The sequence below is a fragment of the Mesoplodon mirus genome (genome assembly GCF_964341445.2).
Source record: "Mesoplodon mirus genome assembly, chromosome: 14".
Lineage (NCBI taxonomy): Eukaryota > Metazoa > Chordata > Mammalia > Artiodactyla > Ziphiidae > Mesoplodon > Mesoplodon mirus.
The window spans coordinates 32,545,459-32,562,802 of NC_138990.1; the positions used below are offsets into that span (position 1 = coordinate 32,545,459).

The window sequence follows — 17,344 nt, forward strand, 5'->3', positions numbered from 1 at the left end:
CGAGCAAGTCTGCTGGTGCTATTTTTCCAATAGCATTTGCTTACTTCATGTGTCTCTGTCACATTTTGGTAATTCTCACAATATTTCAGACTTTTTCATTGTCATTATTATATTTGTTATGGTGATCTGTGATCAGTAACTGTTCTGGGGTGCCCCAAACCATGCTCATATAAGACAGCAAACTTAATCAATAAATGTTTTATGCGCTCTGACTGCTCCATTGACCTGCTGTTCCCCTGTCTCTTTCCCTCACCTTGGGCCTCCTTATTCTCTGAGACACAACAATATCGAAATTAGGCCAATTAATGATCCTACAATGGCCTGTAGGTGTTCAGATGAAAGGAAGAGTCGCACATCTCTCATTTTAAAGTAAAAGCTAGAAATGATTAGACTTAGTAAGAAAGGCATGATGAAAGCCAAGAGAGGTTGAAAGCTAGGCCTCTTGCATCAGTTAGCCAAGTTGTGAATGTAAAGAAAAAGTTCTTGAAGGAAATTAAAAGTGCTACCCCAGTGAACACACAGATGATAGAATGCAAAACAGCCTTATTGCTGATATGGAGAAAGTTCAGGTGGTCTGAATAGATCAAACCAGCCACAACATTCCCATAAGCCAAAGTCTAATCCAGAGCAAGGCTAACTCTCTTCAATTCTATGAAGGCTGAGAAAGGTGAGGAAGCTGCAGAAGAGAAGTCTGAAGCTAGCAGGAATTGGCTGCCCGTGAACTTTCCCCATAATGTCAAAGAGCAAGGTGAAGCAGCAAGCGCTAATGTAGGAGATGCAGCAAGTTATCCAAAAGATGTAGCTGAGATAATTAATGAAGGTGGCTACACTAAACAACAGATATTCACTGTACATGAAATAGCCTTATACTGGAAGAAGAAGCCATCTAGGACTTTCATAGTTAGAAAGGAGAAGTCAATATCTGTCTTCAAAGCTTCAAAGTACAGGCTGACTCTCATGTTAGGAGCTAATGCAGCTGGTGACTTTTAAGTTGAAGCCAATGTTCCTTTACCATTCCCAAAATCCTAGGGCCTGTAAGAATTATGCCAATCTACTGTCTATGCCTTATAAATGGAACAATGAAGTCTAGATGACAGCACATCTGTTGCCAACATAGTTTACTGAATATTTTAAGCCCACTGGTGAGACCTATGCTCAGAAAAAAGATTCCTTTCAAATTATTATTTCTCATTAACAATGCACCTGGTTACCCAAGAGCTCTGTTGGAGATGTACGATGATATTAATGTTGTCTTCATGCTTGCTAACACAACATCCATTCTGCTGCCCATGGATCAAAGAGTCATTTTGACTTTCAAGTCTTATTATTTAAGAAATACATTTTGTAAGGCTATAGCTGCCATAGACAGCAATTCCCCTGATGGATCTGGGTATAGGCAACTAAAAACTTTCTGGAAAGCATTCACCACTCTAGATGCCAGAAGGACATTCATGATTCAAGGGAAGAGGTCAAAATATCAACATTAACAAGAGTTTGGAAGAAGCTGATTCCAACCCTCATGGACGATTTTGAGGGGTTCAAGACTACAGTGAAGGAAGTTACTGCAGACGTGGGGGAAACAGACTCATTGTTCTCTACCCCAGAACTCGATGTGTTTTCTTCTGAGAAGATATCATAACTTGCAATTTTTTGATGCTGTTTCCTTGTATTGTCTGAGTCCCATATTAGAATGTAAGCTCAACAAAGGTAGGGATTATCCAAAGAGGAAATAGCAAAGGTATACCAGAGAGCAACTGCTACGGGGCTGATAACAAAACAGAGACACCAGATGTTAAACAGCATTGCAGGTACATTCAATTTCCAGCCAAAAAAAAAAAGAGTGGAGAAACCTTGATGATTTCCTGGACATTGAGGTGAGACATCTTAAGAGAAAGCACCATGCTCTAAAGCAAGGCCTACTCTAGCACTACCTAACAAAGCCTTATAATACCAAACCCTAAAAGATCAAAAGGGGAGTAGAGTTTGGAGTCCTTAAAAGGACTTGGGAAACAACCTGGTCTTTAAACACATCTACACTTACCAAGTAAAAAACTAAGGCTCCAAAAGTTAAGGGTTATCGGCAAGTAACTGGACAGCTTGTTAAAATGAAAATCGACACTTGTCAAAGAAAAATAACAAAATTCAGAGTCTCTATCACATATCAAAAAGGACCTGTACATAATTTTAAAATTACCTGACAGGCAAAGAGGAAAATGTGACTCATCATCAAGAAAAAAGCAGTCAATAGCAAACATCCCAAAAAGATGTTGGATTTAGCTAACAAATACTTTAAATGTTTGTTATAAATATGTCCAAAGACCTAAAAGACAGTATGTTAAAGAAAAAAAGGAAAAAAGAGTCTCAATGAATGAACAGAAGTAAATACCAACAGAGAAATGGGAACTAAAAAAAGAACCAATTGGAAATTCTGTAACTGAAAAATAGCTAAAATGGAAAATTCTTTGGAAGGGCTTAACAGAGAATGGAGATAGAAGGACATTCAGTGAACCTGAACACAAATCAATGTAGAGAATAAAGAGAAAAATGAATAAATGAAAATGAATAGAGACTTAAGGGACTACAAGACAATTTTAAACAGTCTGAAATATGTGTAAATATAAACGGACTAAACACACAATTCACAGGCAGAGATTATGAGAATTAAAAAGCAAAACCTAACCTCATATATTTTAAATATAAGATCAAACAGGTTAAAAATAAAAAGATAGGAAAAGATACACCATGCAAACAGCAAGGATAAGGAAGTAGATAAAACAATATTAATAACAAAGTAGACTTCAAGGCAAAGAGAAAAAAAGGATAATTCAGACAAAAGGAGTAATAATTCATCAGGAAGGCATTAAAAATTCTAAATATGTTTGTATCTAATAAATAAGCTTAAAAATTCATGAAGGGCCTCCCTGGTGGCGCAGTGGTTGAGAGTCCGCCTGCCGATGCAGGGGATACGGGTTCGTGCCCCGGTCTGGGAGGATCCCATATGCCGCGGAGCGGCTGGGCCCGTGAGCCATGGCCGCTGGGCCTGCGCATCCGGAGCCTGTGCTCCGCAACGGGAGAGGCCACAACAGTGAGAGGCCCGCGTACCGCAAAAAGAAAAAAAAAAAAAAAAAAAAAAAAATTCATGAAGCAGGGCTTCCCTGGTGGCACAGTTGTTGAGAGACCGCCTGCCGATGCAGGGGACGTGGGTTCGTGCCCCGGTCCGGGAAGATCCCACATGCCGCAGAGCGGCTGGGTCCGTGAGCCATGGCCACTGAGCCTGCGCGTCCGGAGCCTGTGCTCCGCAACGGGAGAGGCCACAGCAGTGAGAGGCCCGTGTACCGCAAAAAAAAAAAAAAAATTCATGAAGCAAAAATTGACAGAACTAAAGAAAGAAAAAGGCAAATCCTAATTTCAGTTGGAAATTTTAACATCCCTTCTCAGTACTTTATATAACAAATAAATAAAACATCAATATGGATAGAAAGAAAATACAGCCCAGGATGAAAACTGCCTAATCAAATTATAATTCGAAAGGTTATTATATCAATGGGTTATATCACTTATTATTTTGAAATACTTTGAAATTTAAAGTATTTTAAAATATTTTGAAATTTAAAGTGTTTTGATATACTGTAACTTTACATGAAAAGAATCCTATATGCCAAGGGCCAAATAAATTATGATGAGGGTCACAGATTATATCCATCTTCTATATTAAATTACTAAACTAGGAAAACAATTCCTTTGATTTGTATGGTGTTATGCCATTTATAGAATGTATATGGGAAAGCAATATGAAAACATGGGTGGGAGGGTAGGGGATTAGAGTATGAAGGACCCTAGTCTTAAAAGTAGAAATCCCTTCCACAGTAGATAGACCAGATTCTTAGCAAACTATCTCAAAGCAAATGCTCACTCCAGCAATGCTTTTAATAAAATGTTGTGGGTTTTTTTTAAAGCTTAAAACATTACTAAAAAGAGACAGCTAAGGTACTCTCTCTTCTGTATTTATGCCATTCTTCAAATGTTCACTTATTCTAAGAATAAATCGGATTTCAGTGTTATCTTAACTTCATTAGAAAAAGCAATCATATAACAGTAAGAGCCAATTAATTTATACCATAATATTATTTATGCTTGACTCAGACCATGACAAGAGTTTTAAGAATTCTGCTATAAAGAACAGCTATGAACAGAAATTAAAAGATATTTGTCAGCTAGTAGGAAATAGTTAAATATTTATTTATGTTTAATCTTTTATATATGAATTAACTAAACAAAAACAAACCTAGAGAAAAGAGCCGTTCATTCAAATAAACAAAAACACAGGCATAAGATGATTTTCTGAACATGAGAAAAATGCCTGTTCTTGGTGCTTTATTCTTGGTGATTCTTTATGCAAAACTATTTCCCTTTCTGTGCTTCCAAAATGCTTACAATAATCTAATATCAAAATTAGTTGTGTACATGTCTGCTTCATAAGCTCCTTTAAGAACAGAATACAATACAAACTTTCATTTGTGAGGCTGCCCAGTGGTTGGCACAATGCTGAATTATCCAATTTAACAAATTCAGCAAAATTATAGCTATGAGATCTATAAAACTTTTAATAAATAAAGACAATTTTGGTTAGATGTTCTAGTTAATGAGGCCTGAATTTCATTTAAGCTACTGTAACAGAGCACTTCACAGGCTCATAACACAAGCGTCGGGAACCACCAGCTTGTAGTCTTTGACTTTATCTACAGAACAAACATTAAGAGGCAATAGTTGTATTCATGCCAAACGTCTGCCTCATACCTTAAAATACATTAGTACTAGTATTACAAAGTACTACAGTAAAGCACTGTTATTTTAGGAAAGCTGGTTTCCACTGACCTTCCTCGTGAGGATGTCTCCTTCTCAATGATTCTATTATAATCTTCCTCAGCATCTCTGTACGTTCCCCTTTGTTCTCTAGCTCTTTCTCCTTTATTCAATATGGATGGATAAATAGATATAGTAGCAATTCATTACAACAATGCAGAGAGTACTGCTTAAAAGCATAGATGTAGATGTCAACAAACCTGGGCAAAAGTCCTAACTATTTATGAACTATGTGGCCAATTCATTTAATCTCTCTAAATTTCAGTGAATTCATCTACTTAAGAATCTCACAGAATTGCTGAAAAGATAAAACAAGATAATGAATATAAATACTTAGCACACAGAATATAGTCAGTGAAAACGTTAGCTAATTCTACCATAGACAAATGGAACTCAGTTCATTCTGTTATGAAACTTTACATGTGTCTCCCCTATGTCACTAGTCCATGATTACCTAAAGGACAAAAATATTGCTTCTCTTCCAATGTCTCTATTTGTTAGAGAAAAGAATGCTATATTCCTAGTTTCTAATTTTAAAAGTGGATGAATGCAAAAGTACCAGCTAATTGACTATATGTATGTGGGGAAAAAAAAAGATAATAAGGGTCAAAACAGTTAACAGTTTTATCTCAGCTGATGGAATTCTGAGGGATTTTTATTTTAGATTTATTTGTGCTTTTATAGCTAATATGTACTTCTTTAAAAAAATTTTTTTTAAGTAGACGAAACATTCCTCAGTGTAGCTAGAGACATGTTTGGAAAAGTCCTAAAATGGACCTAGATCTCCTAGAACACTTGTGGACAAAAACTTTTGAAAATCATTCTAACCAAAATGCCCCATTTGAGGCTTTAAAATTTATTTTTAATATCAAAAATTACAATAGATTATTTTTACAAAAAGAACCAATGCATCTATATGACAGATCTGGAACAGTTATTGTGTGCTGCTGAGGTTTCCATTAAAAACACAAGAAAAGCATGTCCTCCTGCTTTCTGCCAGGTCTGGTTGTGGCAGCTAAGACTGAATGGGGGGAATACAGGAATTACAAAAACATGGAGGAAGGGAGATAATTTATACAAATCAGAAATAACCTTGTAACCAGCGAGGAGCCTGTTTTATTCCAAAAAGGACTAAAAAATCTGAGTTTACATGACAAGTGTTAGAGAATCATTTCCCATACAGTTTTTCCTTCTGGTTGGTTCCACTTTAAAACCTTAGTTTAAAACCATTTAAATTAAGAGCAAGCCAGTAGGAGATTTTAAAAAAACACACACAAAAAAACAAAAAACAAGATCTTCATCTCATATCAGCCTTGAGTTCTATTACTGAGAATCTGTATCCCCTTAGCATTCTGGATCTGCAGGGAGCACCTGAGCCCAGGAATCAGGAATAATCACAGTCAATTCACATCAATGAAAACTTTCTACATTTCAGGTTCTGTGCTGTACAGGATATAAAAAGACAAGAAAAATCCAATCACAGATATGATCTAGCTGCACAAACACGTCCTTTACCAATGTTGAAGACTGAATTAACAAATGGCTCCATGGTGAGGGTTCCCCCCTTTCTCCCTGCTGCTCTACGGATATTCCTACTAAACTGTACTTGACTAAAGAAGATCATCTTCCCAGATATAGGTGAACTATTTTCAGACACACAGCTATGAACTCCTGATGGGAATGCCAAAAGTACTGAAAAGACACAGTTCCTGCCCTCAAAAAATTTACAATATAAAAAGATTCAAAGAAGTATACATATAAAGTACAGCACAAAGCATAATATGGGAAATTAAATAAAGCGATCATAATTAAAAGATGCAGGCGAGAGAGGGCACACTCAAAGGGTAGGAAGGAAAGCAAAAGGAATCAGGAAACTTCTCTTTTAAAATAAGCACTGAGAGTGAGTGAAACATATTTGGAGGAACGGACAAGTAAACATGAGCATGTGCTGAAATAAGTAGCTTGCTCAGAAAGGAGAGCATGATGGAAAATAAGGGTTAAAAAGATTAACTGGTGATATCTTAAATAAGAGGGCCTAGAAGGCCGGGACGAAGACTTCATGCTTCATTTGGTAGGCAAGGGAGCCATGAAATGCAAAGGAGAGATACAATGAATATATTTTAGAAGGGTCAATTTGGCAGCAGTTTGTATTAGATAGATCTATACTTCCCATCTTCACGTATCTCACTATAGAGAAGTGGGGAAATAAAGAAAACAAAATGAAACAAAGCATGTATGTTAGAAAAGCCCCATAGTTGATTCTATTATACCCTTATTGGGGTAGGAGTGGTATGTGAAAATACAAGGCTATGAAGTATGGGGAAAAAAGTCTGCCAAATTGTAATGTGGGTTCAGCTGAGCTTGGAGAGCATGAATCTGCAGAAGATTTAATAAATCCAGTCTTGGTATTTTCTCCATCAGCACTTCCCAATCCAAAATCAATAGTACAATGGTGAAACTGTTAGCAGGAGTAGAAAACAAAGCAGGACACAAAGTAGGCCCTCATACCTGACTGGGAATGAAAGGGTATCTTGGAGAAAGGCGATGGCAGTGAATACCCCCCAAAAAGTGGAGAGACTAGAGAAATATTATGAGCAGGACTTACTGAAAAATTAAATATAAGAAATGAGGGGAAGAGAAATCAATAATGACTCCCAATTTTTTGGCTTGAGCATCAACTGGGTTGATGCTAGTCATTTATTTATTAAGATGGGAAAATAAGAGAAGGAACAGATGGAAGGAAGAGCAAAGTTAGAGAGGGAATCAAGCATTCTAATTTCACATGTTTTAGATGTCTGTGATACACCTTAATGGAGTTGTCAAATAAGCTACCATGAATATGAGTTTGGAGAGCAAAGTAGAAAGTTCTGAGCAGCAGCTATAAATTTGAGCCTTGACATCACATGGATTGTATTTAAAGTCAGAGGAATGCATGAACTTGCCTTGGGAGAAAATGCAGATCAAAAAAAAATAAGAACCTAGCCTTTGGGAACTACAATACTTACAAGTCAGGTGGAGAATGAACCACTAAGGAAACTGAGAAGGAAGAGCCAGTAATGTAGAAAAAATGGTGTTTCAAGAAAGAACTGAATACTTGTAAGAGGTTGATTAAGATGATAGTGAAACACCATGTAGCCAATAAAATTACATACAAAGTCTATATTGGCACAGAAAACTGGTTATGGCCATAGAGCAAAGAGAATGGACTCCGGAGTCCTCTGCCTAAGTTCAAATCTCAATTCAACCACTTAGCAGCTGTGTGGACTCTCGCAAGTCATTTATCTTATCCACCTGAATTTCCCCATCTGTAAAATGGGAATAACAGCAGTTATACCATCTAGAAAGACTGTTGTAAAGACTGGCTACTATATACCAATTGCTTAGCAGCCTGCCTGGCATTTTGTAACTGTTATACAAGTGTGTGTTACTATTTACTGTTGCATAAGAAAACACAGGTTGTAAAACCATGTACATAATATGGTCCCTTAATATACATATATTACACATATCTTTAGAAACAGAAAAGTTGGAAAGCTATACATCAAAGTAATAAAAGTAGTTATCTCTCAGTAGTGGGACTGCAGGTGATTTTAAAAAGTATAATGTTGGCTTATTTTATTACTCTACTATGAACATATTTGATGTATAAATAAAATAATTTTTAATTTCAAGGGAGAAAAATTAGCATTGATGCAATTTTTATAACTCAATATGGAAAGGTTTCAACTTTCCTAGAATGAAAATAATTAGAATAAAATATAAATATCCACTGAAAATAATTTGACACTAGTTTTGCAACAGTCCCCAAATATTTTTAATCATCAAAGCACTAAAAGATCACCAACAGGCTGGTTACCTTTATGTTTGAAAATGGGAATCGAGAGAAGACATGATAGAGATTTTCATATTTTACCTAATTCTAAGTAATTTAGACCTTTGAGAATGAGAATACATTCATATATTAATCTGTGGAGCTTTAAATAAAACCACCAAGAAAAAATTTAATGTCACATTTTCTTAAGGAGAATGAGTAGACAATATCGCAAAACCAATTAAAGGTTTCCAAACTCCAAAATAATAAGATATAACTTCAAAATAAAAATATTTCCACTGTTACCATGAAAACTTGTTTTTATACATCTCCCCCGAGTAAAGAATCATATATAAGTAATTCCTAACATATATGCATTACATTTAAGATTAATTTATAACTCTACTTTTAGAACATAGACCACAATTTCTTTCTGAAACTATAACAGTTTCAAAACAAAAGCTCCATGGATGTAAAGGTGCCTTGTCTGAGTAGTTTACCTGTTTAATGTGTTGACGATACTTATATGCTTATAATGATACTTGACATTTAATAAACATTTGCTAATCAACTAACCAAAGGAATATCTGAAGAACAATGTATATTCTACTAATAGAGAGGAAGACTGTATTTTTACCTTAAGAAGACATTTGCAAGGCTAGAATTTATAACTTTCTTTTTCAAAGAAAAGAGAATTAGTGTCCAAGAAAAGTTAATAAACATAAAAAAAGTAAGCACACATACCATGGTCAAAAGGTTATCTCACTGAAAAGTTCATCCCAACATACATGCATACATACATACATACATACTGTAGTGGGGTGAATCATGTGTCCCCGTCACCCACAGTTCACATTTTGAAGCCCTAACCTCTAGTACCTCAGAATGTGACTGTATTTGGAGACAGGGCCTTTAAAGACATGATTATGCTAAAAAGAGGCAGTTAGGGATGGTGCTAATCCAACCTGACTGGAGTCCTTATGAGAAGAGGTGATGAAGGACATACAGAGTGACACACCAGAGATGTGCATGCACAGAGGAAAGACCATGTGAGGACACAGTGAGAAGGTGGCCATCTGCAAGCCATGGAGAGAGACCTTGGAAGAAACTAAACATGCTAACACCTTGATCTTGAACTTCCAGCCTTCAGAACTGTAAGGAAATAAATTTCTGTTGTTTAAGCACAGTCTGGTATTTTGCTATGGCAGCCCTAGCAAATTAACATACATAAATATATATGAAAGTAAGAACAAGACTTCTGATTATTTATTCAAAATTAAAACTCATTTAATGCCATAAATTCACAGAAACTGACAATAGTGACAACAGCTAATGTTTACTTGATACCTACAATGTGCCCCATCCATGATAAGTACCACATTTGTATAACATAATTTAGTCCTCACAAAACCTCTTATAAAAGTTCTATTATTAGTGCCACTCCAAGATAAAGAAATGAAACCTTTGATGACAGGAAATCTGCATACCATAGAACAGAAACAAAAGTAGATGGCTTTGACTGTTTTTCCACAGTACCAGAGTACTTTATGCAAAAATATCTATTAAAAGTCGAACATTACCACCTTAACTATAAAAACATGTTTTGTTAAGCCAATATGTGAAATCAGTAAATGAGTCTTTAAAAGGACCTTAACTGCTTTTCCAGCAGGCTCCAATTTTAGCCTACAATTTATTACCTATTCACTATGTGTCAGATACTATTCTAGATATTTTCCATATAGTAGCTCATTTCACACTCATAGCAACCTATGAATAATGAACTATTATTATCTTCATTTTACAAATGAGGACACTAAGTCACAAAGAAGTTAGGTAGTTGAGAGGTCTAGCTCCAGAGTACATGCTCTTTTTTTTTTTTAAGCCAGTTTTACATTTATTTATACATTCATTTCAAAATCCTTGATTCACCTTTTTTTTTTGGCCACACCTCGCAGCATGTGGGATGTTAGTTCCCCGACCAGGGATGGAACCTGCACCCCTGCAGTGGAGGCGCAGAGTCTTAATCACTGGACCACCATGGAAGTCACCAGAGTACATGAGCTTAATCAATATATTATACTGACTCATATTATGTTCCATTAAATGAGATGTGATAAAATATTCCAAAAGAGCAGAATCCAAAAACAAGAGGGATATTAGATAAAACCATTCATTGCTGTGGACCTTTCATGCTATAAAAACATAAATGTACATCTCCTCTGCAGATAGGGGAAAAAAAGACAAAAGACAGCAAGCTGAACAAATTTTGCCCTCCTGGGATTATAGAACTTTTCAATCCACGAGAAATGCCTTTCCTGATGAGGAAATCTACACCCAAATAAATTAAATGACTTGTCACTTTCCTGACTCATGACATTTTCACATGTATTCCCTCTGTATTTTAACTCCCACTCCATCCCCACTTCTTCATGTGGCCAACTCCCTTAACTCAAATGTCACTTTCTCACAGCAAGACCTTTCCTAACTGCCCAGTCTGAATAAGACACATTCCTCCATTATTCTCTCTCATAGCATCCAGATCTTTTCCTTCATAGCATTTATTGTAATCTGAAAAAACTTTACTTGTTTAAAGTAAAATTCTTCATCTCCTCCACAAAACTACCACTTTTGGCAAGATAGAGGCTATGTTACTGTATCTTTAGATGCAAGCACAGCTCCTGGAACATAACAGATCCTGATTAACTATTTCATTGATGGATATAGATACATGTGCTATTTTATGTCTGACAATTAATTGCTAACATTTACTAAACACTTACTATTGAATATATTCCAAGAACTGTTCCAAATGCTTTATATATATTGTCACATTTAATTCTTCCAGTAATCTCATGAGGTATAAACACTATTGTTATCTTCATTAACAGATAAGAAACTAAGCACAGAGAGATTAAGTAACTTGTCTGAAGTCACAGCTAGACAGCAAAAGAGTCTAAATTCAACTGTAGGTAGTCTGGACTCTAGCTCTTATACTGTGGTATAGTTGCTGTGACATACCAAAGATACTTTTACAATAAGAATTTTCTTCGTGGCAATTGATTGGTAGGTCCTCTGTGACAACATATGTTTACTTGACCAGAAAAAGCATTTCACAAGGGAAGACACATTTGCACCTACTACCGTAACACTTTCTTCAGATGACTAGAAAAAATAAACATAAAGATGTGCCAAATATGGAACATTCCCTAAGTATCTGCCTAACTAACTTATCTTCCACATACGAATCAACTTCAAAAGGCTACAGGAGAAGCACTTGGGCTTTCCCTTTTCAATCTCATTCTTCTTTTTAAGAGTCCCTAACTAGGGCTTCCCTGGTGGCGCAGTGGTTGAGAGTCCGCCTGCCGATGCAGGGGACACGGGTTCGTGCCCGGGTCTGGGAAGATCCCACATGCCGCAGAGCGGCTGGGCCCGTGAGCCATGGCCGCTGAGCCTGCGCGTCCGGAGCCTGTGCTCCGCAAGGGGAGAGGCCACAACAGCGAGAGGCCCGCCTACCGCAAAAAAAAAAAAGAGTCCCTGCCTAAGGTAACAACCAAGAACTAAAGCCAAAACAAACATGTACAAGCTCTCAGGTCAGGTCATCGAATTAGTGGAACGTTAAAATATTTTTCACTTTTAAAAACATATGACTTTGTTTCTGCATATCCTGTGGCCAAAATGAAATACGGGATGGAAATTAACAACAAAAATAAAAGCCTCTGTTTCTATGTTTTCCTTTCCTTTAACATATTGAACTTTAATGATCAAATTAATCTAACACAGAACAATGACTACGCTGACACAAGAACATGACAAGTCAAGGTCTGTCATATTTCCCCCAAAAAATGCAACTTCAAATTCTAGTGTTTATTCCCTAACCACAATGAAATAAGTATGAAGAAACAATGTGCCTGTTTCAAATACATGTATTGTATTTGAAACATGCACACAATAGTATGACTCCTATATCAAATACTAAATAATAATAACGGTTAACATTCAGAGAACACTACAACCAGACTTATTTATTTTGTTAATTCATTTAGTTTCCTATAACGACCCCCATAACACAGTTGTTATTATCTGTATTCTACAGGTTGGAACTCAGAGAGATTGAGAAATCTGCCTGAACTCACCATGCATGATCTTTTGAGTTTGACCATGGCAGAGCTAGGATTCAACTACTTTATAATTTCCCTATCTTATAGAAACTGTCATATCAACTGTCATGTAATCTAATCTCCCACCCTACCCACTAGAGCATTCTACCAGCTGAAGCTTCAGCACTTTCACTAAGAACAAAAATAAAACAAAAACAAAACCTCATTACTTTCGAAGGCAGCCCATTCTTCAAATCTACTCCCAATCAACGTCTCAATTCCTTCAACCATACCTCACACGGCATTATTTCAAGTCCCTGAGCATTATTCGTCCCTCTTAAACCAGGGCAACAGGGCATCTAGAGTGGATTAAATATGCCAGGTATGGCCCAGTCATCTCAAATTAGAGAAAACCTTATCTCTATTATCTTAGAAATTTATTACAGCAGTCCAAACTTTACTATTTTGGGTAGCCACATCACCAATGACTTTTGCCTGGTTTACATTCAGGAAAATTGTTCTTTAATTCATGATCACTGTTAAGCAATCTATTCCTTGAGTTCTTCACACCCAAGTACAGGTCATTATCCTGGTTAAATTTCACTTCTTCTATTTGGCTAATGACCTCCCCATTTGATGATCTCTGGGTTTTGGCTCATCTTCATACTTCAGTTTTAACTCATTTGCAAAGTTATTCAACATGCCACCATTGCCTCCATACAAGTCATTAACAACATGTTTAATAGGAGAGGAAAGAATCCTAAAACCTGACCTTGGGGATCTCTGTCCAAGGAACCATTCATGCCTTCATTGGGCTCCTTAGAATACAGCTATTAATGTAGTTATAAGGCTCCCTATCCATATGCTTATTCGTTGACACTTCTCCGTATCATCCTCAAGTATGTCAAACTTTCTCAAATATCTTATGGATATATATTACACCTATTGCACCATCCTGATCTACAAGTTCAACAAACCTATCAAAGAAAGAAGGAATGAAAGAGAAAAAGACAAAACGTTAGTCTGTCATGACTTGTTCCTAGAGAAACCCATGCTGGCACATAGTCAGTTTTTCTTGGTGCTCCATCAAGAAGAGTAAAGCACTGTTAAGTTAAAAACAGAATTTGACTCCACAGTTTAAGTATAAGAAGAAAAAAAAATTATAGAAGAGTTTCATATTCGGGTGATGAAAATAGAAATATTACGTTATAGTTCTTCATATAATAAATAAATAAAATATCTGAAATATTTGCAAACATTTAGAAGTATTTCCAGTGCTACCACTTTGGTCTACAAAGGTAAATTTTATATTTACTTTCAGTTATTAAAATGCCTTTGTTGGGTTTCTCATATATCTGAATAAATCTCAGTTAATTAAGCAGAGATGTTATTAATCTGAACATACTAAATAAAAACACAGTAGTTCTGGAAGAATATTAACTGCTAGGCAGATCATGAGTGAAGCCAAGTTGGCCTTATTCTAAATCGCAGTGTTTCAGAGCTGGAAAAGACCTGGTAATTAGAGCACAATTATCTCTTTTTATAGATGAAGATACTGAGGCTCTCAGAGATGGAATGACTTGACCAAGCTCATAAAACTAATTTTCTGGCATGGTTGGACACAGAAATTAGATTTACTCAAGAGCCACTGATAATGTTTCACAAAACCATGTCATTAAAAGAAATAATAAAAAGAACAAAACAAATTCTTTCTTACCAACTGGACTTCACCAAAAGCACCTCTTCCAATAACTTTTACAACATCATAGTCTTCTGCCTTCATCTGTAGACCTCTGATCTTTTTCACAATTTTCTCATCTACAGTAAAAAGATCACCATAATATCAATCATATTTATAAGCAACCTTTTAAAATAATCACCATATTTGTAAACAAATTTTTATTTCAAGAAACTGGGCTTAGTTTCCAGCTAAATCTGTCAATTTTTAAATGTTGCTATTTAAAACTCTAAGACACACACTCTTTACATCAAAGGACAAAACTCTCTGGTTTAACACATATAAACACAATAATGACTACCAAAAAGTAGCAGTTAAACTATTCTGTTTCTGACTCTGTTGCTTGGCAAGTTATGTGACAGCTGAAACTATGACGATCCAGGCAATCCTGGAGTACACTCTGAATCACTGCAGAAAGCTGCTATGAAAGTACACAAGGCTAATCTCAATCATGAATATTGGTAGCTTACTTCTTTGAAAAACAGTAATCACATATTGTAGATGTGATAACTATAGATAAGATTTTTTAACTAGGAAAACAGCCTAGTCTCTGATTAATTCCAAATTAAAGAGCATACTGTGTTCACATAAAGTGTATATAATTATTTTGAGAATTTCTTATTCTCAGAATTCAACTTCATTTACAACTTCATTGCAACATCAATACTGGCATATATTAATAGTTACTACGTTTATGGCAATAACTGTTATCACATTATCTTTCATTAACTAGACTGAAATGTCTACATTTATACAAACATAAAGCTCATTAAGTCTTCTGGATAATGTAAAGCTAAGTCTTAGAGTTGTTAACATTAATTGAAAACTTCTCTTGGAACTGCCATAAATGACCTGTCCTGAAATTCGAAGCAATCTTAATTTAATCAAAACCTTGAACTTTACCTACTTTACATACTTTAATTGATTTGGCAATTCTGCTTTGAAATAAAGAATATTAGTATTTAAATAAATCAAATGGCAAACTAAAAAAAAATTTTAATTTAATAAGTTAAAAGTTTGTGGACTGTAATAATATTAATTAAACACAAATCTCTTATCAAAAGTAAAGGGGCTTCCCTGGTGGCGCAGTGGTTGAGAGTCCGCCTGCCGATGGAGGGGACACAGGTTCGTGCCCCGGTCCGGGAGGATCTCGCATGCCGCGGAGCGGCTGGGCCCGTGAGCCATGGCCGCTGAGCCTGCGTGTCCGGAGCCTGTGCTCCGCAACGGGAGAGGCCACAGCAGTGAGAGGCCCGCGTACCGCAAAAAAAAAAAAAAAAAAAAAAAAAAGTAGAGTCATATGATCAAATATGAAATTTACACATACTTACATCTATTTAAGAAGTTATCTATATTTTTGTTTTTCCTCAAAGCAGGGAAATCCAAATCAAGGACCAAGGAATTTAAGCCATCCTGTTTAACAGAAAAATAAAAAGAGAAATAAGAAAGTTGTTACAATTTTCGAGCATTCAAGATAAAAAGCCTTTAAATTTTATTGTTTTGTTCTGAGTAAATGTTAATTCACTTTGATATGAAATTGCCCCCAGTGGCACCATATCCAATAGCTTTAAATAGTTTCCTAACTTCTGCCAGAGAATATTAGGGTTGACCCTATCACGTTTTCCACTGTACTTTTAGCCAAGAGAAAAATGTCATTTTAAAATATGCATCCAGGGCTTCCCTGGTGGCGCAGTGGTTGGGAGTCTGCCTGCTAATGCAGGGGACACGGGTTCGAGCCCTGGTCTGGGAAGATCCCACATGCCGCGGAGCCACTGGGCCCGTGAGCCACAACTACTGAGCCTGCGCGTCTGGAGCCTGTGCTCCGTAACAAGAGAGGCCACCACAGTGAGAGGCCCATGCACCGCGATGAAGAGTGGCCCCCACTTGCCACAACTAGAGAAAGCCCTTGCACAGAAATGAAGACCCAACACAGCCAAAAATAAATAAATAAATTTAAAAAGAAGGCTCAACATTTTAAAAAAAATAAAAATAAAAAAAATAAATCAACTATACTTCAATTAAAAATAAAAATTAAATAAATAAATAAATAAATAAATAAATAAATAAATAAATAAATAAAATATGCATCCACTATTATTTTTGCTAGTCAGATGTCTTTTCTCTCTTCCAATGTCCAGTAAAATTTAACCAAGCTTTTGACTTTAAGAAATACACCCAGACTAGTTCCCATTCATTAAAAAAGCATTAATTTTGTGCCTAGTGTATACAAAGAATAGAAAATCTAAAAATAAGTGAGACACTAACTATCCTTACCCTCAGGAAATTCAGGCTCAAAACTAAATTTCCTCCAAAAACATGAAAACAGGATGACGCACTGTTCAGGTTTCTATTTTCTTCTGTAAGTTTTCTGTATTTTCCAGACTTTCTACAATAAGCATGCATTAAATTTATAATCAAAATATGAAAAAGTACATACATATAACTTGGTGGGACTGAAAAAAACTAGTAAGAAACAAACCAAGTCTCAAATTACTTAATGGATACGCCTGTGAAGAAAACAGTATTTTTGAAACACTAGTGCATATATTGTTTCATCCCCAAGTAACTGAGGAGGGCAGAAGGACATATTCTCATTTAAAAAATAAACAAACTAAACTTCAGAGAGATTAAGTGACTTTGGCATGCCCAAGGTCTTGCTATTAGAAAATGATGTAGCAAAATACTACCTAAATCTTAGAGGTTCAATATACTTAACTCATCTCCCTCATCTCAACCACCAGTGGAAGCTTGGAAGGGGAAAGAAGGAAGCTGGAGGACTGCAGAAAACAAAACAGTAATAAAGAGAACTTTTGAGGATCTGGGTAGGGAGAAAATGTG

The 17,344-nt window shown here is 36.0% G+C and overlaps 1 protein-coding gene across 1 annotated transcript in view; it reads right to left on the reverse strand.

The window, feature by feature from the left end:
* Positions 1–17,344, reverse strand: part of ROCK2 (Rho associated coiled-coil containing protein kinase 2) — a 137,149-nt gene that overhangs the window by 66,132 nt on the left and 53,673 nt on the right. The window contains exons 2-3 of the mRNA XM_082642061.1: positions 15,838–15,919; positions 14,489–14,589 (exon numbers count right to left, since the gene is read on the reverse strand). Coding sequence (XP_082498187.1) covers positions 14,489–14,589; positions 15,838–15,919 — 183 coding nt within the window. The remainder of the gene's footprint in view (positions 1–14,488; positions 14,590–15,837; positions 15,920–17,344) is intronic.